The sequence below is a fragment of the Colobus angolensis genome, unplaced genomic scaffold (genome assembly GCF_000951035.1).
Source record: "Colobus angolensis palliatus isolate OR3802 unplaced genomic scaffold, Cang.pa_1.0 Scaffold888, whole genome shotgun sequence".
Taxonomy (NCBI): Eukaryota; Metazoa; Chordata; class Mammalia; order Primates; family Cercopithecidae; genus Colobus; species Colobus angolensis.
The window spans coordinates 60281-84997 of record NW_012122798.1 but is presented as its reverse complement, the minus strand read 5'-3'; the positions used below and the strand labels follow the sequence as shown (position 1 = coordinate 84997).

The 24717-nt window shown below is 38.4% G+C and overlaps 1 protein-coding gene across 2 annotated transcripts in view; it reads left to right on the top strand.

Annotated features, from left to right (window-relative positions):
- The first annotated feature begins 3849 nt into the window (after positions 1–3849).
- LOC105503877 (cyclin-Y-like protein 2) overlaps positions 3850–24717 on the top strand; it is a 41404-nt gene continuing 20536 nt past the window's right edge. The window contains exons 1-4 of one of the 2 annotated variants that reach the window (XM_011930976.1): positions 3854–4391; positions 6811–6885; positions 8861–8895; positions 15587–15687. In XM_011930976.1, the coding sequence (XP_011786366.1) occupies positions 4169–4391; positions 6811–6885; positions 8861–8895; positions 15587–15687 (434 nt within the window). In that variant the 5' untranslated portion in view covers positions 3854–4168. Of the gene's footprint in view, positions 4392–6810; positions 6886–8860; positions 8896–15586; positions 15688–24717 lie in introns of both variants that reach the window. The other variant, XR_001000543.1, reaches the window with a different exon arrangement.

The following is a 24717-nucleotide window of genomic DNA, read 5'->3' as shown; positions in this document are numbered from 1 at the left end:
GGGCTGCAGCAGCTGACCAGCACCGATTGTCTGGCACTCCCCAGTGAGATGACCCCAGTACCTCAGTTGAAAGTGCAGAAATCACCGATCTTCTGTGTCGCTCGCACTGGGAGTTGGAGACTGGAGCTGTTCCTATTCGGCCATCTTGCTCCGCCCCCTAATTTTCTTCTTAATTATTTTTTCCTCTTCCCCGAAAGTTGTTGTTACTTCTTGTAACTCTTTGTGGGAAAAATTAAACCCATGTTTCACTTTTTTGATACACTTACTGGTAATTGAACCCCTTGATTTATACTCAAATTGCTTTTCCAGTTATCCACTTTTATGGAAGACATTATTTGGGTTTTGTTTAGTGTAACAAACTGTTTTGTTGTTGTTGTTAGGTATATTAAAAAGTGTAGACTTTTCTATACATAGTATCGTTTTTCCCACAGTAGTTTTTCGAAAAGTCTGTTCAAATAAAGGTCATCAAAAGATCTCTTCCTAAACCTTTCCTCTACCAGAAATATCTCTGGAATGACGTGATCCTTTCTCCCTTCTTGCTTTTGTGTAAGTCCAAAGCTAATCTGCCCCTGATCCGGATTGCATGCACTTGTGCCTTTTGGGGGCCCTTCTGCATTTGTTCTTCCTTTTTTTCTTATAAACTCAAAACTGTATTTTCTCTATTGGCTCTTTCCCTTTAACATAGAAGTATACTCACCCTTTTTGTTGAATCTTGGTATAAAAGGCTTTCTTTACCATATTTACCCTTTAACTACTACCTACATCTCTCTTCTCAGCCAAATACTTGGGAAGAGAAGCCCTCAGTTTGTGTCATTGTTTTCTCACCTCCAGTTCAATACTTTACCCACTGCCTGACATCCAGCTCACTCACATGCGCACAAGCCCAATCACTAAATTATCATAGCTGATTTGTAGCTTTCCTGCCCTCCTGGCAATATATTTGACTCTGTGCATTGAGATAATGCATATTGAGTACTTATTGACCACACACTGTGTTAGGTGCTGCTGTTATAGAAATGAAAAGCAGACATCATCTCTTTTCTAATGACTTATGGAGGCAACCATTCCTGATTTATATGCAGGTCTCTTGACTCCCAGTGCTCACTTTTGCAAGCTTCACTTAATGCCGTGGAAATCACCCTATTCTCCAGGGATTTTTCTTCCCAATTCTTCTTACTATACACCACTTCTCAAGGCAATCACTTCCATGTCCATGGCTTCAGTTGCATTCTCTATTCTCTGAGGACAATAGAATTTTAAATGTTTTGTTTCATGTATTAGCTTTATTTTATACAAGATGCCTCATTTGCCATAACCATAGATTCAGAATTCCTCCATGAAAGTAATAAATGAAAAATGGTGATATTATTAGCATGCAAATTTTAGGAAATTTCCCCACTCTTAATGGTTTGATTTAGTATGTGTGTGTTTTTTTTGAAAACATATGTTGGGATGTCACAAATTGACTTAGCCTGCAGAGATTTATATTCAACTTTTGACCATAGAATTCCATTTTATGTGACCCTGAGAGTAAAAAATATCTTTTCCTCCTTACCTGTTTCTCTTCCTACATTCTCTGCCAGGAGGAAGGCACCGCTATGTACCCAGTCTTTTCCAGCAGAGCCTGAGCAGCTGTGTTTTCCCTCTACTTCTTCTCTTCTTTCACATCTCATGACCAAGCACTTCCTATTCCATCTCCCAAATGATCAGAAAACATTTTCCTCCACTTTTTTTTTACTGCCACTGTCTTTATCATTACTCTTCTTTTAGATAAAATCTCTTAATTGGTCTTGTTACTTCCTGCAGTCCTTCCTTATAATACAGACCACTATACACACATCTGATAAAGACTCTTCACCTTTGTGTGGTTCAGTGACTCACATTTTCAGAATAAACTTGAAACCATCCCAGCATCAAATTTGGGGTCAAATAGAGGTGGATCTGTATCCCAGGTTTATACCTTGTCCAGCAGTGTGGTCTCAGAAAACTGAACTCCTTAAGCCTTTGTTTTTGTATCTGCTTACACTCATTAAGAGTTAGGACTGTTTTGGCCGGGTGTGGTGGTTCACGCCTGTAATCCCAGCACTTTGGGAGGCCGAGGCAGGCAGATCATGAGGTCAGGAGATCAAGATCATTCTGGCTAACATGGTGAAACCTCGTATCTACTAAAAATAGAAAAAGTAGCCAGGCATGGTGGCAGGTGCCTGTAGTCCCAGCTACTTGGGAGGCTGAGGCAGGAGAATGGCGTGAACCTGGGAGGCGGAGCTTGCAGTGAGCTGAGATTGCGCCACTGCACCCCAGCCTTGGTGACAAAGCAAGACTCCGTCTAAAAAAAAAAAAAGAGTTAAGACTGTTTCACACATACAGTGCTTGGCATGTAGAAGGGACTTAATCAATGTTGAATGAGGGGAGGTATTTTAAAATCCACATTAAAAAAATGTTTTTCTTTTAAAAATATACTAATCTACAGTGTCACTTTCCTTCCAAGCTTGACTTCTGCCTTTACTTTCTGATATGGTTTGGGCATGTCCCCACCCAAATCTCATCTTGAATTGTAATCCCATAATCCCCACGTGTTGAGGGAGGGACCCGGTGGGAGATAACTGGATCATGGGGACAGTTTCCCCCATGCTGTTCTCATGATAGTGAGTTCTCATGAGATCTGATGGTTTTGTACGTGTTTGACAGTTGCTCCTTCACACGCTCACACTCTCTGGCCTGCCACCATGTAAGAAGTGCCTGCTTCCTTTTCCACTGTGATTGTAAGTTTCCTGAGGTCTCCCCAGCCATGTAGAACATGAGTCAATTAAGCCTGTTTCCTTTACAAATTACTGAACTTAAGGTACTTCTTCATAGCAGTGTGAAAATGAACCAATACAGTTTCTGATAATCATGCTTGAGTAACTGGGGAATTTATACTACCTGGGATTAAACTGTGGCCCCAGCCTGAGCAGTCGTGTGACCTTGGGGAGATAACTTGCCTTTTCCATTTCAGTGTCTTCTGTAAAACCTGTAAAATGAGATTGTTTCTAAGGGTTAAATGAGCATAGCACAGTTAGAACACTGTCAGGCACATACTGATTGCCAGATGTTGAGTATTCATCTTTATTGAATTAGGACTGTGGTACCCCACTTTACAGCTCTCTATTTTGTATGACAAAATCATGCTTAATGCTTTGTTAGTAAAAGAGAGAAAATCTGAAAGTCCTTGCCATGGAAGGAAGAAATGGGAGAAAAGGGAGTTGGTAAGTTTCAGCATTTCAGAACTTGGAGGAATAAGTTAGGTTTCTATTTTATGGACAAAGAGATGGAGGCAGGATAGGTCCTAAGGTGTCATTCAAGACACACAGCCATAACTCTTTATTGAGAGTAGAGCTAGGGCCCCAGGGACTGCTGTGGTCAAGTTGCAGACAAAAGTGACCACTCATTGGAAGACAGGAGAGGAGTATTTAGTTACAAAAGCAGTCAACAATTCAGGTGTATCTACATTCAGTCAGCAAATAAAAGTTGCTCAACTTGGTTGCTAATGGGACCCACTCTACTAACTGAGGGTTTGTATAGAACTCAGAGGAAGATGGCTTCAAATAAGGAACCACCTTGTGCTTTTCTTAGGACTGAAAAGATCAGTAGCTGGTAATGAATGAAAACCTTAGTCCCATTGGCACTGCACGAGGAGCAGCAGCATAAGCCACAGGGCGGGGCAGCCCAGGCAGGGGCATTCTGAGCTGTTGGGGAGGGGTGGCAGCCAAGGTGGGGCACTGTGAGCTGTCAGGGAGGGCATTGTGAAGTGTGGGGTGGGCCATTGTGAGCCACAAGCCTGGGCTCCCCCCTGGGCCAGTGGGCTTCTGTCTGTAGGTGACTGCAGAAGGAGGAGGAGCTCCATCTGTACTTTCTTCAGGCATTTGTTGTGTCTCTCAGCACTTGCTGGGTTCACAACCTATTAAATAAGCCAGCTGGTCTTCACCCTCCCAGACAAGTCAACTCATGGGAGGTGGCAGGGTGCGGGCATTGGCCCAAGCCCTGGCTGGGGCCGGGCTGTGGCGTGGGCAGGCAAGCAGCAGACAAGACCATCTCTGCAAGTGCAGCATAGCCTTGGCCTAGGGCAGCGGGAGTGTGTGGCTAAAGCTGTGAGCAGAGGCACAGGTGGTGACAGGATTAGAGGCGCCCCATGGGGAACATACTGACCTGTTGTGTGTGTCCCAGGGCCAGCCCTGAGTTGGACCAGCACCAGGGGTCAGTGTGCCCCTGTGGGTCTGAGATCTATAAGACAGCAGCTGGAGACATGATAGCAGGAGTGCTTGCAGCTGCTGCTGTAGAGCCTGGTGAGGTGACTTTTGAAGCTGGTGAGGGCCTCCACGTGCACCACATCTGTGAACGGGAGATGCCAGAAGGTAAGGAGGTAACGGGTGCTGTCTGTCCTCAGCACACTTCTGGCTGCTGCTGTCACCAGGGTCCTCTGGGAGGCATCCCCAACCTCAGGCTCCTTTCTGCCTGTAGCCAGCTCTCCTAGGGCTGGCCAGGAACAAAACCTGGTCTTTCCCCTAGTCTTTCCCCACAGAATCCAGTTTCTTTTCTCCTTCCCTCCCAAACTCCCAGTTATTTCTCCCTCATCTCATTCTCCCATTCTGGCATGGGACCATTTATTTATGGCTGTTCTTGTCTGTACCTCTATTTAGTACCTGTGGGACTTTGTTGAGGCTTCTTTGGAATATTCTCTTCCTTTTCTCAATAAAAACTCAAATATCCCAACTTTCCAGTACCCATCCCATTCTCTTTGTACCTATCCGGATGGTACCTAAGTGAAGCAACCACGTAAGCGCCTAATTGTTTCCTTTGTTAAAGTAGCTAAATCTCAGGACAATTTATATTGAAATATTTGGGGATTTCTTATTTAAAATCAGAATGCAGGTTGCCATAGGAGAGACTATATGGGTTGCTTTAAGTCACCGTGATAGAAGCTGCTTGCTTTCTTCTAACATAGAAGGAAAGAAAATGGAGGGTGCTTAAAATAATTGGGAAAGGTGTGAAATGTCATGGCCAGGGCTGCAGAAAAATGGGTGTGAGGGTGTTCCCCCAAAGGAGATTACCTATGAGGCTCTGATTACTTTAAAATTCTTACTTTAACACAAAATGTGTCTCCAGATTAATTAAGTCTGGCGACTTAACAGACATTATTTACCTCCTTGTTCTAAAAGAGAGGTGGAGTTGGTTTGTGGTCAAAACTTTCAAAAGACGTAAAACGTAAATGTAGACTTTGAATGTGTAATATAAGGATTGAAGGTTAAAATGTCAGACCTTGCCTGTGTAAGACTGTTTGTTGCCATGGCTCCCTCTTTGTCCTTCCCCCTCCTGACAATAGCATCTTGTTCAAAGATAAGAAAGTTGGAGTTTTTCAGTCTCTACACTGCTGGGAGAGGCAGAGGGATGGGAGGGGGTAGAAAAGAGAAAACAGTTGGTTTGCCTCTAAAGTTTTGCAACGAGATGAATCTAAGTGAAAAGAATTCTGGGTAACAATATGGTTCTTGAATAAAAAGTAAATTTTTCCAAATAGAAAATTGTATCATAAAGATATTAAATCCATTGGCTCTTTGGTTTCATTTGAATACCAGAGATTTATTACTGTAGAGGAAATGTCTTATAGCTCTTCCATTTAAACTTTGATTCGGCTCCGTATAGCCAAGACAATCCTAAGCAAAAAGCACAATGAGAACACATGGACACAAGGAAAGGAACATCACACACTGGGGCCCGTCGTGGGGTGGGGGACAAAGGGAGGGAAATCATTAGGACAATACCTCATCCATGTGAGGCTTAAAACCTCGATGGGTTGATGGGTGCAGCAAACCACCATGGGACATGTATGCTTATGTAACAAACCTGCATGTTCTGCACATGTATCCCAGAACTTAAAGTGAAAAAAAAAAAAAAAAAAACACACACTTTGGTTGGGCTCTTATTTTTTTCAGAGGTAGAATAATTAAGACTCATGGTGAGTGTGACTTTGTAACTTGGAGTACTATACTCATTTTTCAAGATATTTAAGAATTTAGAATAAACAAATATGTGAATTAATTCATTACACCTTTATACACAAAGTATGTTTACTTGTGTAAACATACTCCACTTGGTGGTATAAGGAAAGCCTCTGAGTGATTTTACCCACCAGTTAATAGATGAGAAGTGTTGGATGAGAGCCCAAAAAAGGCTCTTTATTGTCATTCTTTAGGATTATAGCACAGTTTATGTATGTCTCATTTGGCCCTTTGCAATACAAATAAGGCCTATATATGTTCTCCCTATGTTTTGCTAATGAAGAAATGAAGACTTAGAGATCTCATGTGACTATGGAAGACAGCTACTCAACAGAACTAAGGTTCTATGTCCTCAGAATGACATGGAAGAGTTAGATATGCTGAATTTACTTTTTTAAAATGAAAAAAAACCTCCAGAATACATCTTATATTTTGTCTATAAAATAGACCTGTCTTTTAAAACATACTACCATCTTGTTTTATTGTATGCAGTTGATTTTACACAATTTAAAGGCAAATTTACATTTTTTTAAATAAAGGAAGGTCTCACTATGTCACTCATGCTGGCCTCAAATTCCTGACCTGGGCTCAAGGGATTTTCCCATCTCAGCCTCCTGAGTAGCTGGGACTACAGGTGTGTACCATCTTGCCTGGCTTCACCTTATGTCTATATATTCATTAGTAAAGGTAGTGAAATAGCCTAAATGTGGCAGTCAAATAAATGAGTTGATAAACTTTTATAATGATCACATCTTTTTTTTCTTCTCTCCCTCTATAGATATACCTTTGGAGTCCAACTCTTCTGACCATCCAAAAGCAAGCACAATATTCCTGAGAAAATCTCAAACAGATGGTGAGACAACATTGTTTTTTCTGCCAAGAAAAAGAGTCAAAACTCTTGTTGTTTGATCAGATGTATTATAGAAAGTATTTAGAAACTCATATTGCTTTAATTTTTTCAACTTTCCACATATTCACTTGTCTTATTTTAATATGTGATATGCTTTTTTTAGTTGTTACTGTGTTAGTGAAATCATGTAAACTTTTTGTTTATACATTTTGCCATCTTTTTATCAACACAATTTGTCGTGTGGAGGAGTCATAGATTTATCTTTATTTATAATTTTTTGTCCCTTTTCCCTTGCTCCAAAGAGTACATTTTAAAGATAGAACTCAGGCTTCAGCTTGGTTTCCCTTTAAACAAATAAAAAAAACATAGTTGTTCATCACCAGAGATTGAATCTGTGATTTTGGCCTCCTTTTGCACAGTCCCCTGATCACATGCGTTTTATCACATCCAAGTTTATGCTTCTTGAAATTTTTAAGTTATTAAGCTTTTCATCTGATGTAATGTAAATTTAAACATGCCCTACTTCTGCTTTTCCTTAATGTTATGTTAAATCCTCTTTTGTTTGCTAAAAAGCCATACACAGCCAAGTTTTCCAGTTGATTTAAGCAGCAAGAATACAAGTGAGGATCTATAATAATATGGGAAGTAATGTAGCACAGTAAAATATGGGAGTTTGTAACCTTTCTTTTTGTACTTTGAGTAAACTTTGCCTGTCTTGATTTCTGGTTATTCTGTCCATTATTTCTGGTTAGAATATGTCTTCATTTTTGCATTATTATAAAAGAGGTACATAAGGCTGGGTAATTTATAACAAATAGAGGTTTAATTGGCTCATAGATCTTCAGGCTGTACAAGCATGGCTTCAACATCTGCTTCTGGTGAGAGCCTCAGCAAGCTTACAATCATGATAGAAGGCGAAGGGGAAGTAGGTGGTTCCACATGGTGAGAAAGGAAGGGAGAGGCAGGTAGAGGGAAGGTGCCATGTTCCTAAACTACCAGAATGAGAATTTGCTTATTACCATGGGGATGGCACCAAGGCATTCATAAGGAATCCACTGCCATTACCCAAACACCTCCCACTAGGCCCTGTCTCCAACATTAAGGGTCACATTTTAACATGAGATTTGGAGGGGGGAAAATATCCAAACCATATCAGAGTTGTTTTTCCCAGTTCCTTCCAGAGCCATGGGCTTCTCACACATAGAGAGCATGGAAGAGGTAAAACAAAAGCTATTCCATGTCCCTCACTCTTCAGTGGTAGGAATGTTTGCCTGCAAGGCCCTTCCAGCATCAAAGGTGGAGGCAGTATAGGAAACAAAGCATGGCCCAAGTTTTCTTGGAGCTTTTATTATGCTGGCCTTTTTTTTTCTTTTTTAGAAAAAATGTTTTTTTTGTGGTGCAGACACCATGTCCAATCAGGTTTGTATAGTCATTTTAAAATTTAAATTTAGGACAGGTTACTTTCCAGTTGTTTTGTTTTTAGTGACATATTAGTAGATGACCATTAAGTGTGGTTCGAGATGCTTACAGGGATTCTGGTGCATCTGGAGATAGGTGCCTGGCCAGAAAGTAGTTCTTAGAGATGTTAACTCTTAGATTCTAGTAAATAAAGTAAGCTATGTGTAAATTCAGAATGAGAAAATACTTATGGCTCATATATGCAACAGTTAAACTTTTGTATTAACTAACTTTTTAATCTGCCCTCATTTTTTTTTTTTGTTCTTTTCTTTTGTACATAAGGGTTCTTTCATTTGTATGTAATGGAAACAAAAAGTGAACTAGGTCAAAAAATAAAACTAAGTTATTATATTTTACTTTAAGAGATTTATCATACCAGATAATTTAAATATAAATTTTTGAAAGTAATTTTCTAAAATGGAATTTTTCCTCATTTAGGAGTAATTAGTAAGACATTAACTACTACTCTTATTTTATGGTATTTGTGTCAGAAGTGACCTTTCTTTTTTTTCATTCTTAGTACAAGAAAAAAGAAAAAGCAACTATACAAAGCATGTACGTAAATAGTCAAAAAGTTAAGAAATTGATAGTTTGATATAAAAATGTCTCTCTTGAATTATAATGGGGACCCAGTGGTGATAGCATGGACCTCTTTTTGTATTTTCCTAAGTATCAAAAATATCCAGAGAATTCTTCAGCTTAGTGTGTCCACCTTTTAAGAATTTCTGACGTTTAAGTTAAATTTCAATAGTCTGGTTGTGATATAAAGATCCGCCTTAAATATTTAATCATATTTTTAATCAAATAACAAAACAGAATAGCTAATAAATAACATAACAAAATAACAAATACAGAATAACAAATAACGAAAATAGAATAGCTGTCAGCACTGTCTATTGACTTTGTCGTAGCAGGTGAAACATACCTTCCTCGCTACACCATGACCTTATTTTTCTCCCTCTGTTTCTTCCAATTGTAGCACACTTTTTAATTAAATCAGTAATATTTACATGATTATGACTCTGCAAATATTATTCACTGCTAAGTCATATGGTGTTTTCACTTGCCTCTGCATTATATGTCCTTCATTTTTTCTCTGAAACAGTTCTGAAATCTGAGCATTTCTGCACTTTTTCTGGATCATCTATTTTTCCCTAGCCTATGTTACTTTACCCAGCCAAATGCAATAAGTAGCCCCTGGCTGGTCTGTTTGCTTTCACATCCATTTTTTTTTTTTAGCATGAAGCTAATTTTCTGACTGTATTTGTTTGCCTCTTTTCTGACAGCTGTTTTTCCCCCAAGTGTTGTAGCATTTATCCTATGCCTTTCAAAGATACTTTCCATCCGCTAAAACACATCTGTTCCATTTTTTTTTTTTTTTTGCCGGGGGTTGGGGTCAACTTTCTTTGGCATTTTGTCATCCTAGTTCAATATAGAATGGCTTTCCCTAGATATGTTCAATGTCTGCTTTTCTGTGCTAGCTCCTTAAAGTCTTTTGGGATCTCACATAGCTGCCATCTTACGTGGGATCACCTGAGTCCTAGATTCTGTTTCCTGCTGTCCTGTTAACCTTTTTAGTTGTACTTGAGCACATTTTCCTGGGCAGAGATGTTTAGGGATCTGGCCAATCTTAAAACCCCTCCTTTTTGATATAGAGTAAACTTCTAGCTTAAATCTAAACTTTATGGTTCTGAAGATATTTTGCAATTGTGCTGTCATTACAGTGTTGTTCTTGACTCTATTGCCATTGTGAGATACATTATTTATAACTAGATTTTAGGTATCTGTGGAAGCTTTTTAGAAGCTTCTCTCTCACTGAGATTCTGAAATTTCATAACAGCTTGGTAGGAATCTTTTCATTTTATTGAGGCTACTAAGAAGAGAGTCTCAAGAAGACTCTCTTCTTGAGAATTTTTGTATTTTCTGTGTTCCTTTTTTCTCTGACAGTCTTGTTGTTCAGATGCTAGGTTGCTTAGAACAGTATACCTGCACTGGTTTTTAACTTTTCCCCTTTGATTTTTTTTTCAACTTCTGTGACTTTTTACTGTAATATTTCTATTGAATTTTCTTTTTCTCACAGTGGTTTTAGATTTTCTTTTTTTTTTTAAGTTTTGCTCCTGATTTTGACTGGTCCATGAATTCATTTTTTCTGTTGTTTTGATCTGTCTTGTTGGAGGCTTCCCTCCAATGTGTGGTGTTCCCTGGTTTTATTTGGAAGCAGGACTTATGTTAACTGGTGGCACTCAGTGTGAGGTTTTGGAAGCCAAACTAACTTTTCATTTGTGGGACTTCAGTGTATTATCTGGGGATCTTTACTTGATCCAGTTCAGATTCTTCTGAGAAAGGATCTCCCAATTTTCTGCCTGGGAAGTAAAAGAATGTCTACTTGCTTTCCAAAAGCAGAGTCAGGGAAGCAAGTTGGAGTTCTATTTTTGGTGTACAGTTTTCTTTATATCTCAGGTTTAAGCCGTGGTATTTCTGAACCTAGAAATTCTCAGGTTTGGTATATCCAGAGAACACACATCTAAGTTTCTCATCAGATGGGAAGACAGGTGGACTTGGGGCTCTAACCACAGATTTTCTGACCTTGCTGGCTTTTGTTTTACATTTTACCACTACCTTCCAAAGTTCCATTTGCCTCTAAGTTCACAGCCTGCCTTTAGTTCTGCAACACAAACTGGCTTGCTTCTCTTCCAGTCACTTTCTGTAGGGACCAAAGTTGTGCTTCTGTGTTATGTACCACTCCTTTATGTACTTTTTATGTCCCAGCATTTATTGAAAATCATCTCTGTCAACCTTCTGTCCTGATCCTGTTTGTAACCAGTATTTTATGTATGACCAACGAGACTTGCAGAGGCAGAGGAAATAAATTTGTGGTCAATCTATTATATTTAATCTAAATTTAGGACCTATATTTACATGTAAATCAAAATTTAATTTCAATATAATTAATGGTATTAACCCAGACAATTCTTTAGTGATGTATCTATAATTAACATATTATACTTTTCTCCTAAGGTGTTGTTGAATATTTTTATTCAAACTTACGCTGCCATATTATCCCATTACCTCACAACATAGATGGAGCTGTTTTCATGAATGTCCAAAGTGTTAGAAATATTTAAGTGAATTAAAATTTGTTGATTTTTAGTCTGGTCAACATAGCAAGAGCTCATCTGTACAAAAAGGTTACATTTAAACAAATTAGCCAGGCATGACGGCATGTGCCTTTAGTTTTACCTACTCAGGAGGCTGAGGCAGAGGATCACTTGAGCTCAGGAGTTTGAGGCTGTAGTTAACGTGTAGTTAACTATAATTGCACCACTGCGCTCCAGCCTGGGCAACAAAGGGAGACCCTGTCTCAGAAAAAGAAAAAAGTTATTGTTTAAAAACATACCTAAATTTTGTCCTGCCAAAACGGAGAGAGGAAAACATAAACTTGAGTTTTCATTTTATTTTATATTTGCTGGGAAGAATGCCATAGATTATTTGTATACTTTTATTTCCTTAGGTTTTGGGGGAAACGGGTGGTATTTGGTTATATGAGTAGATTCTTTAGTGGTGATTTGTGAGATTTTGGTGTACTCGTCACTTGAGCAGTATCCACTGAGCCCAATTTGTAGTTTTTTATCCCTCACCCCCTCCACCCTTTTCCCTGTGTCCCTAAAGTCCATTGTATCATTCTATGCCTTTGCATCCTCATAGCTTAGCTCCCACATATGAATGAGAACATATGATCTTTAGTTTTCCATTCCTGTGTTACTTCACTTAGAATGATAGTCTCTGATTCCATCCAGGTTGCTGGGAATGCCATTAATTTATTCCTTATTATGGATGAGTGGTATTTCTTAATCCACTTGTTGATTGGTGGGCATTTGGGCTGGTTCCATATTTTTATAATTGCAAATTGTGCTGCTGCAAACATACATGTGCAAGTATCTGTTTTGTATAATGACTTCTTTTCCTCTGGGTAGATACCCAGTAGTGGGATTGCTGGATTGAATGGTAGTTCTACTTTTAGTGTTTTAAGGAATCTCCACACTGCTTTCCATAGTGGTTGTATTAGTTTCCATTTTTACCAGCATTATAGAGAAGTGTTTTCTTTTCACTGCGTCCACACCAACATGTATTATTTTTTGATTTTTTAATTATGGCCATTCTTACAGGAGTAAGGTGGTATGGCATTGTGGTTTTGATTTTCATTTTCCTGATCATTAGTGATGTTTAGCACTTTTTCATATGTTTTTTTGGCCAGTGGTATATCTTCTTTTGAGAATTGTGTATTTATCGCCTTAGCCCACTTTTTGATGGGATTGTTTGTTTTCTCTCTTGCCCATCTGTTTGAGTTCCTTGTAGATTCTGTATATTAGTCCTTTGTCAGATGTATAGATAGTGAAGATTTTCTCTTTCATTCTGCAGGTTGTCTGTTTACTCTGCTGATTGTTCCTTTTCCTGTGCAGAAGCTCGTTAGTTAAGTTTCACCTGTTTATCTTTGTTTTTGTTGCATTTGCTTTTGGGTTCTTGGTTATGAAGTCTTTGCCTAAGCCAATGTCTAGAAGGTTTTTCTCATATTATCTTCTACAATTTTTATGGTTTCACGTCATAGATTTATGTCCTCGATCCATCTTGAGTTGATTTTTGTATAAGGTGAGAGTTGAGGATCCGGTTTCATTCTCCTGCACGTGGCTTTGCCAATTATGCTGGCACCATTTGTTGAATAGGGTTTAGATTCTTCACTTGGTTTTAGTTGGCTTTGTTGAAGTTAACTTGGCTGTAGGTATTTCATTTTATTTCTGGGTTTTCTATTCTGTTGCATTGGTGTATGTGCCTATTTTTATACCAGTACCATGCTGTTTTGGTGACAATGGCCTTATCTTATAGTTCGAAGTTAGATAATGTGATGGCTCCAGTTTTGTTGTTTTTGCTTAGTTTCGTTTTGGCTATGTGGGGTCTTGTTTGGTACCACATTTTAGAATTTTTTTTTTAGTTCTGTGAAAAATGATGATGGTATTTTGGTAGGAATTGCATTGAATTTGTAGATTGCTTTTGGCAGTATGGTCATTTTCACAATATTGATTCTACCCATTCATGAGCATGGATGTCTTTCCATTTTTGTGTGTCATCCATAATTTCATTCAGCAATGTTTTGTAGTTCCCAATGGCATATCAAAAAGATAATCCGCCATGATCAAGTGGGTTTCATACCAGGGATGCAGGGATGGTTTAACACATGCAAGTCAATAAATGTGATACACCACAGAAACAGAATTCAAAACAAAAATCACGTGATCATTTCAATAGATGCAGAAAAAGTGTTTGACAAAATCCAGCATCCTTTTGTGATTAAAACCCTCAGCAAAATTAGCATACAAGGGACATACCTCAATGTAATAAAAGCCATCCATTACAGATCCACAGCCAACATAATATTGAATGGCAAAAAGTTGAAAGCATTCCCCCTGAGAACTGGAACAAGACAAGGATGCCCACTATCACTGCTCCTATTCAGTATAGTACTGGAAGACCTAGCCAGAGCAATCACACAAGAGAAAGAAATAACAGCCATCCAGATCAGTAAATAGGAAGTCAGACTGTCACTGTTTGCTGATGATATGATCATATACCTAGAAAACCCTAAAGATGCCTCCAAAAAACTCCTATAACTGATAAATGAATTGAGAAAAGTTTCAGGATATAAAATTAATGTACACAAATCAGTGGCTCTGTTATACCCCAACAGTGACGAAGCTGAGAATTAAACCAAGAATTCCACCCCTTTACAATAGCTGCCAAAAAAGACAAACAGACAACAAACAACAACAACAACAACAACAACAACAACAACAAAACAGCACCGGCTTAGGAATATACCTAAGCAAGGAGGTGAAAGACCTCTACAAGGTTGAAATGAGAGGCAGCAGGTACAGTGGAAGAAGTCAGTGGTTGGGCATTGGCATCCAATGGGTACTGGACCTTTGATGGTCAGACTTTGGTTTTGACTTACTAAAATATGAGGTATGATTATTTTCTAGTTTTTGTCATTAAACCTTAAAACTACTAAGTAAACCCTTCCATTTCTTGTTAAAAATTGTAAAATTTCATACTCTGTGATTTATGCTGACTGAAGTTAGATTTGTTTCTATTTTGTTACTACCTTAAATAATACCTATAAACAATAAAGTGTTAGTAGTGTTTCTGCTGTAATTAAATGTAGTAAGACTTACCTTCCAAATTATAATTGAATTAATTTGTCAAACACTTGAACTTTTTGATTTATTCAACATTTTATGCTGAGCAGCTGGAGGTAGGAACAGTTAGGGCTCTCCCTTACTCTTATAGAGAGGCGTACTTTCTCATGAGGGGAATACTCTGCTAGAATTAGTATCTTGTAACCAGTTAGTGTACAAGAAAACATGTTTTGGTGAGGCTACTGGCAAAGAGATCCACGAGAGTATATGGAGTCAAGCTTGCTGGAACAAGGAAAGAGAAAAAGCATTATTCCAGGCAGAGAACAGGGTTACAGCAGGAAAATGCCTAGGTGCACGTCAAATGATTTATAGAATAAAATTAATCAAGTTTTGAAATGAATGGAAAGTATTCTCTGAGGGTCTCATTTGAGTCATGTCATGGCAGTCTTATTTAAACATGAAATGAAAGTTAAATTTTTTTTTTATCCTCCACATAAGATAACAGGACTAGAGAAACCTATGTCTTCCTCACTTGTTGGTGGCCTAGCAGCTCTGGTACACAGAGCCTCTGAATCTGAAACACTTGTTTTGTCATAATATCGCCTGAAATAATACATTTATGATTAGTAACTTAGTAAACGCATTAGTCTTGTATTCATTGCAGTAAAATGGTCCTATACCAATATTATTTAATACATTACATTTTACTGTAGTAAATAAATAACAAATAAAAGTTCTCAGCTGTTTTATGTCACTATAAAAAAAACAATGAAATCTTATTTTAAACTTTTCTCATTATTTATAAAGGCAATTCATAAAATCCTTGTTAGGTTTGATGACAGGTACCATATGAAGGGCAGCATTTTATAACCCGTATCTCAAACATCATCTGTGGCAGTTAAGAGCCTCCAATGGGTTTTCTGTAGAGTGCACATGATACCACACTCAGGCAGTTCATGGAGTGTAAGAAATATCCTAATGCTTTGAAAAATTTGACATTTTAACCAATGAAAAAGTATACTTTGATAAGTTTAACTTACACTTCCCTTCCCCTTCAGGTATCTACTGAGCGTGTTACTCAACAATACAGCTCATGTTCGACAATATTCCTTGATGACAGCACAGCCAGCCAACCTCATCTTACAATGACACTGAAATCGTGAGTAAAACTATAATGCCAAGGGACAGACTCCTCTATTCAAAAATTATTTCAGCCATTTGGTTGTCCTCTTCAGCAATCATTTTGAGAAATTGGAGTCAACTATATATTGATATCCAGATTCTAAATATTAAGTATCAATTTGTCTTTTAATCTTAGACATCATGGTGGAAGGAAAAATCAGCAAATAAGCAATCCCAGAAAAAGTGTAGCTATTTATTTGATACCTTTATGCCTTAAGACAATGTTGAACGCAATGAGAAGGATAGGTTACCTTTATTGATTTTTCAGTGCGTTGCAGGCCTAAATCAATGTGTACTACTTTGGACATTAGTCTTGGAAGAAGGAACAGCTTTTTCTCTTCTGGCACCACAGTGTATCTGCATTTGATTTCCTCCCATTGTGCATAAGAACTTCATGGGCCACAAAGATGCGCTTTGAGAGCAGCCTGAGATGAAGTTTATTTTAAAAGGAACAACAACCAACACCACCACCAGCTCCACTGGGTTTGTCCAGTGTACATCATTATCACCTCCTTGGGTTATGAGTGTTGATTTTTAGAACACAGTTCAGAAACTGCTAATTTAGAATATTAATGTCTTTGTCTTTAATTATTTTACTTTTCATTCTATAAACATAACTAGCTTACAAACTATTTTATTTCAAATGCTCTAGCATTTTTAGCTAATTCAATTGTCAGTAACTTTTAGTTTAATTAAAAATGGCAGCTGACTCCTGACTTGGAGTCATCTCCCAGCAGGGGTCAACAGACACCTCATACAGGAGAGCTGGCATTTGGCGGGTGCCCCTCTGGAACAAAGCTTCCAGAGGAAGGAGCAGGCAGCAATCTTTGCTGTTCTGCAGCCTCTACTGGTGATACCCAAACAGTCTGGAGTGGACCTCCAGCAAACTCCAGCAGACCTGCAGAAGAGGCCCCTGATTGTTAGAAGGAAAACTAGCAAACAGAAAGCAGTAGCATCAACATCAACAAAAAGGACAACAATGCAAAAACCCCATCAACATCAAAAGGTCATCAACAACAGCAATCAAAGGTAGATAAATCCATGAAGATGAGACAAAAAACAGCACAACAATGCTGAAAATGTCCAAAACCAGAATGCCTCTTCTACTCCAAAGGATCACAACTCCTCACCAGCAAGGGAACAAAACTGGACGGAGAATGAGTTTGACAAATTGGCAGAAGTAGGCCTCAGAAGGTGGGTGATAACTAGCTCCTCCAAGCTAAAGGAGCATGTTCCAACCCAATGCAAGGATGCTAAGCAGCTTGATAAAAGGATACAGAAACTGCTAACTAGAATAAAGAGTTTAGAGAAGAACATAAATGACATGATGGAGCTGAAAAACACAGCATGTTACACTTCATGAAATGTGTATGTATGAATAGCCGAATTGATCAAGCAGAAGAAAGGATATCAGAGATGGAAGATCACCTTAATGAAATAAAGTGTGAAGACAAGATTAGAGAAAAAAAGAATGAAAAGAAACAAAGCCTCCAAGAAATATGGGACTATGTGAAAAGACCAAACCTACGACTGATTGGTGTACCTGAAAGTGATGGGAAGAATGGAACCAAGTTGGAAAACACTCTTCAGGATATTATCCAGGAGAACGTCCCCAGCCTAGCAAGACAGGCCAACATTTAAATTCAAGAAATACAGAGCACACCACTAAGATATTCCTTGAGAAGAGCAATCCCAAGACACATAATTGTCAGATTCAGCAAGGCTGAAATGAAGGAAAAAATGTTAAGGGCAGCCAGAGAGAAAAGTCGAGTTACCTACAAAGGGAAGCCCATCAGACCAACAGCACATCTCTCTTCAGCAAACCTACAAGCCAGAAGAGAGTAGGGGCCAATATTCAACATTCTTAAAGAATTTTCAACCCAGAATTTCATATCCAGCCAAACTTAGCATCATAAATGAAGGATAAATGAAATCCTTTACAGACAAGCAAATGCTAAGGGATTTTGTCACCACCAGACCTGCCTTACAAGAGCTCCTGAAGGAAGTACTAAATGTTGAAAGGGAAAACCAGTATCAGCCACTCCAAAAACATAGCAAAATATGAAGACCAACAACACTATGAAGAAACTGCATCAACTAATGTGCTAAATAACCAGGTAGCATCATGATGACAGGATCAAATCCACACATAATAATATCAACCTTAAATGTAAACCAACTAAGTGCACCAATTAAAAGACACAGACTGACAAATTGGATAAAGAGTCAAGACCTATTGGTGTGCTATATTCAAGAGACCCATCTTATGTGCAATGACACACATAGGCTCAAAATAAAGGGATGGAGGAATATTTACCAAGCAAATGGAAAGCAAAAAAAAAAAAAAAAAAAAAAAAAGCAGGGGTTGTGATTCTACTCTCTGATATAACAGACTTTAAACCAACAAAGATCAAAAAAGACAAAGAAGGGTATTACCTGTGGTAAAGGGATCAATGCAATAAGAAGAGCTGACTACCCTAAATATATATGCACCCAATACAGGAGCACCTAGATTCATAAAGCAAGTTCTTAGAGACCTACAAAGAGACTTAGACTTCCACACAACAATAGTGAGAGATTTTAACACCCCACTATCAATATTAGACAGATCAGTGAGACAGAAAATTAACAAGGACATTCAGGACTTGAACTCAACTCTGGACCAAGCACATCTAATAGACATCTACAGAACTATCCACCCCAAATCAACAGAATATACATTCTTCTCAGTGCTTATTCTGAAATGGACCACTTAGATGGAAGTAAAACACTCCTCAGCAAATGCAAAAGAATGGAAATCATAACAGTCTCTCAGACCACAGTGCAATCAAATTAGAAGTCAAGATTAAGAAACTCACTCAAAACTGCACAACTACATGGAAACTGAACAACGTGCTCCCGAATGACTACTGAGTAAATAATGAAATGAAGGCAGAAATAAAGAAGCTTTTGAAACCGATGAGAACAAAGACACAATGAACCAGAATCTCTGGGACACAGCTAAAGCAGTGTTTAGAGGGAAATTTGTAGCACTAAATATCCAGATCAGAAAGCAGGAAAGATCTAAAATTGACACCCTAACATCACCATTAAAAGAACTAGAGAAGCAAGAACAAACAAATTCAAAAGCAGAAGAGAAGAAATAACTAAGATCAGAGCAGAACTGAGGGAGATAGAGACATGAAAAATCTCCTCAAAAAATCAATGAATCCAGGAGCCGGTTTTCTGAAAAGATTAACAAAATAGATCGACTGCTAACCAGACGAATAAAGAAGAAAAGAGAGAAGAATCAAATAGATGCAATAAAAAATGATGAAGGGGATATCACCACCAATCCCAAAGAAATACAGACTACCATCAGAGAACACTATAAACACCTCTATGCAAATAAACTACAAAATCTAGAAGAAATGGCTAGATTTCTGGACACATAAACCTTCCCAAGACTAAACCAGGAAGAAGTTGAATCCTTGAATTGACCAATAATAAGTTCTGAGATTGAGGCAGTAATTAATACCCGAACAACTAAAAAAAGTCCAGGACCAAATGGATTCCCAGTCGAATTCTACCAGAGGTACCAAGAGGACCTGGTACCATTCTGAAACTATTCCAAACAATAAAAAAAGAGGGACTCCTCCCTAACTCATTTTATGAGGCCAGCATCATCCTGATATCAAAACCTGGCAGAGACACAATAGGAAAGGAAAATTTCAGACCAATATCCCTGATGAACATTGATGTGAAAATTCTCATTAAAATACTGGCAAGCTGAATCCAGCAGCACATCAAAAAGCTTATCCACCATGATCAAGTCGGCTTCATTCCTGGGATGCAACATATGCAAATCAATATATGTAATCCATCACATAAACAGAACCAATGACAAAAACCACATGATTATCTCAAAAGATGCAGAAAAGCCCTTCAATAAAATTCAACATCCCTTCATGCCAAAAACACTCAATAAACTAGGTATTGATGGAACAGATCTCAAGATAATAAGACCTATTTATGGCAAACCCACAACCAATATACCGAATGGGCAAAAACTGGAAGCATTCCCTTTGAAAACCAGTGCAAGACAAGGATGCCCTCTCTCACCACCCCTATTCAACATAGTATTGGAAATTGTGGCCAGGGTAATCAGGCAAGAGAAAGAAATAAAGGGTATTTGAATAGGAAGAGAGGAAGTCAAATTGTCTCTGCAGACGATATGATTATATATTTAGAAAACCCCATCATCTCAGCTCAAAAACTCCTTAAGCTGATAAGCAACTCCAGTAAAGTTCAGGATACAAAAATCAATGTGCAAAAATCACAACCATTCCTATATACCAATAATAGACAGAGAGCCAACTCATGAGTGAACTCCCATTCACAGTTGCTACAAAGAGAATAAAATACCTAGGAATACAACTTAAAAGGAGCGTGAAGGAACTCTTCAAGGAGAACTACAAAACACTGCTAAAGGAAATAAGAGAGGACACAAACAAACAGAAAAATATTCCATACTTATGGATAGGAAGAATCAGTATCATGAAAATGGCCATACCGGCCAAAGTAATATATAATATATTCAATGCTATTTCCATCAAGCTACCATTTACTTTCTTTACAGAATTAGAAATACTACTTTAAATTTCATATGAAACCAAAAAGAGCTTGTATTAGCCAAGAAAATCCTAATCAAAAAGAACAAAGCTGGAGGCATCACGCTACCTGACTTCAAACTATACCACAAGGCTACAGTAGCCAAAACGGCATGGTACTGGTACCAAAACAGATGTATAGACCAATAGAACAGAACAGAGGCCTCAGAAATAATGCCACACATTTACAACCATCTGATCTTTTAGAAACCTGACAAAAACAAGCAATGGGGAAAGGACCCTCTATTTAATAAATGGTGTTAGGAAAACTAGCTAGCCATATGCAGAAAACTGAAGCTGGACCCCTTCCTTACACCTTATACAAAAATTAACTCAAGATAGATTAAAGACTTAAACGTAAGACCTAAAACCATAAAAACCCTAGAAGAAAACCTAGGAAATACCATTCAGGACAGGTGTGGGCAAAGACTTTGTGACCAAAACACCAACAGCAATGGCAACAAAAGCCAAAATTGACAAATTGGATCTAATTAAACTAAAGAGCTTTTGCACAGCAAAAGAAACTATCATCAGAGTGAACAGGCAACCTACAGAATGGGAGAAAATTTTTGCAATCTGTCCATCTGACAAAGACCTATTATCCAGAGTCTCCAAGGAACTTAAACAAATTTACAAGAAAAAAACAAATCCATCAAAAAGTGGGTGAAGCATATGAACAGACGCTTCTCAAAAGAAGACATTTATGCGGCCAGCAAACATATGAAAAAAAGCTAATTATCACTGGTCATTAGAGAAATGCAAATCAAAACCACAATGAGATACCATCTAATGCCAGTTTGAATGATGCGCATTAAAAAGTCAGGAGGCCGGGCACGGTGGCTCAAGCCTGTAATCCCAGCACTTTGGGAAGCTGAGACGGGTGGATCACAAGGTCAGGAGATCGAGACCATCCTGGCTAATACGGTGAAACCCCATCTCTACTAAAAAATACAAAAAACTAGCCGGGCAAGGTGGTGGGCGCCTGTAGTCCCAGCTACTTGGGAGGCTGAGGCAGGAGAATGGCGTAAACCCGGGGGGCAGAGCTTGCAGTGAGCTGAGATTGGCCACTGCACTCCAGCCTGGGCAACAGAGTGAGACTCCGTCTCAAAAAAAAAAAAAAAAAAAAAGTCAGGAAACAGCAGATGCTGGAGAGGATGTAGCAAAATAGAAATGCTTTTACACTGCTGGTGGGAATGTAAATTAGTTCAACCACCGTGGAGACAGTGTGGTAATTCCTTAAGGATCTAGAACCAGAAATGCCATTTGACCCAGCAACCCCATTACTGGGTATATACCCAAAGGATTATAAATCATTCTACTATAAAGACACATGCACATGTTTGTTTATTGCTGCACTATTTACAATAGCAAAGACTGGGAACCAACCCAAATGTCCATCAATGATAGACTGGATAAGGGAAATGTGCCACATACACACAATGGAATACTATGCAGCCATAAGAAAGATGAGTTCATGGATGGAGCTGGAAACCATCATTTTCAACAAACTAACACAGGAACAGAAAACCAAACACTGCATGTTCTCACTCATAAGTGGGTGTTGAGCAATGAGAGCACATGGACACAGGGAGGGGAATATCAAACCCCGGGGCCTGTCAAGGGGTTGGAGGCAAGGAGAGGGATAGCATTAGGAGAAATACTTAATGCATGTGGGGCTTAAAACCTAGATGATGGATTGATGGGTGCAGCAAACCACCATACATACATGTATACATATGTAACAAACCTGCATGTTCTGCACATGTATCCCAGAACTTAAAGTATAATTTAAAAAAACATGGCAGCCAAGCATGGTGGCTCACGCCTGTAATCCCAGCACTTTGGGAGGCCAAGGCATGCCAATCACCTGAGATCAGGAGATCGAGACCAGCCTGGCTAACATGGTAAAACCCCTTCTCTACTAAAAGTACAAAAACTAGCTGGGCATGATGTCAGGCACCTGTAATTCCAGCTACTTGGGAGGCTGAGGCAGGAGAATCGCTTGAACCCTGGAGGCAGAGGTGAGATCGTGCCATTGCACTCCAGCCTGGGCAACAAGAGTGAAACTCCGTTTCTAAAATCAATAATAACAACAAAGAGGCAAGTTTACACTGATAATAATGTCACTTCCCTCTCTCCCTTATCACAGTAGTAGAGATGAAGTTGTGTTTCAGGGGAAACTGGATTCAAACCCTATCTCAAGTCCTGAGCTTTGGGACCTATTGAGTAATCACTAAATGTCTGTATTCAGCCAAGCCTCTAAATCCTTGAGTAGCAGCAGCAACAACAACAACAACAACAAAAAGAAGTCCCTGTGGCTCGTGTCCCTGATTTCTTTTGAATTCAAAAGTTTTGATGTGTCAGCATATAATTTAAAAGTAGTTTTAAACATTAATCTTGCTCAAACAAATCTCATGCTTTTTTCCTCATTACTCTAATTTTTACAAGTCTGCTTCTGAAAGTAAAGTAAGTTTTAATTTCCCATCAACAAGTCTGAGAAATTATCATTTGGTATATTCACTATTAGTGAAATAAAGGTTTATTGAGCAAATTAATAGGGCAAATTGGCTTCAAGAAAAGATTTTGAAAAATGTTTATTACGAGTTAGTAGTGCACTGTTTTCAATGGGGTAGATGGAACTCATTGGGATCACTTTTGCAAGGTTTTTTTTTTTCAAAATACATATCTGCAAACATTTGTATCTTCCCACCTCAACCTTCTCTATCTCTAGGCACTGAGAAGCCCTTTAGGAAAATAGGAATGGATGTGAGGCATCTTCATGTGAAGAAAAGCATCCCAGAAGATTCTGATTTTCACCCCAACTCAATCATTCCAAACTTTGCTGCACTTTGAAATCACCAGAGAAATTTTTAACAACCCTGATGCCCAAAGTCCTACCCAGTGCTAATTAATTAAATTAAAAAGTCTCATGTTGAAAATGAGGCAGTAAAGCTCCTCAGTTGATTTTAATGTGCAGCAAAGTTTGAGAGACACTGCTTAATTTGAGTTTAGGACGAGAAACTCCCCCTATTTGGTGGGACCTTGGGCAAGTCAGCTTTAAGGTTTGTTTCCCTGATCTGTAAAATGAGTGTTGTATTAAATGTCATGTAAGGTCATTGGTCCTTTCCAGCATGTAACTTTAAATTCTGTGATTTTAAAATGATTTTAGAGATGAAAACTACTTAAAGCACTATAGACGTATCCATCTTAAATGCTAATGTTACAGGCTTTTTAAAAAGTGCTAATATTGTAGAGACCTATTATTAAAATTGAAATTTGCCTTCCCTCAGTTATTTTGAGCCTCATTCTAGATGCTGAGGGCAAATGGAAGCACATAACGTATGTAAGAGAACCTCTTGTTTTGTGATACGCAGCATCTGTGAATAACTTAGGAATACAGTTACATATATCTGAAGAGGTGTATCTGTTCATAAATATTTCAGTTAAAATAATTGAAGGTAACTGCCATTCATATTACTCTGTGTCCTGTTACACTGCCTTGCCAGCATGGCTTATTTTAGGATCACCGCACCTATCATTGATTTCCGTGTGCTTATGCTTACTAATATATTTTTTAATAATTATGCAAAAGTGATTTCAAATAATTTTATTTGTTATAAAGCACTTTCATTATGTATTTTTAGGGAAATAATTAAAAATGGGTGGTAGGAGATAGTGAACTAAACTGAAATGCAGGGCCTAACATCTTAAAAAAGAAAACACTACTACTAAATGGTTTAAACATATGGACGCATAGATGTAAACTGCACGAGGCTGTGTGCGGTGGCTCATGCCTATAATCCCAGCACTTTGGGAGTTCCGAGGCAGGTGAATCACTTGAGGCCAGGAGTTTGAGACCAACCTGGCCATCATGGCGAGACCCTGTCCCCACTAAAAATAGAAAAATTAGCTGGGCATAGTGGCACAAACCTGTAGTTCCAGCTACTTGGGAGGCTGAGGCATGAGAATCGCTTTTACCTGGGAGGTGGAAGTTTTAGTAAGCCAAGATCACGCCACTACACTCCAGTCTGGGTGACAGAGTGAGACTCTGGGTCAAAAAATAAATAAATGCGTAAAATAAATTTCATAAGATGAAAGGTTTTGTGGGTAGAAGAGCATATAACAGGGAAATATGTTATTACTTATATATTATAATCATCAACAGAAATATGTCTTCTAAAAGCATACTGCCTTGCATTTTGATTCTCATATTTTTGCTAAAAGCCTAGAAATGAAAACAAGAAAGTACCCTTATGGTACTGTTCTGAAATATAAGATTTGAATTTCAGAGCTGCTAGGAGAGTTTCCTCTGCCCCCCTTTTAAAAAATGTCTTCAAGCCTAACAGGTGATAACATTT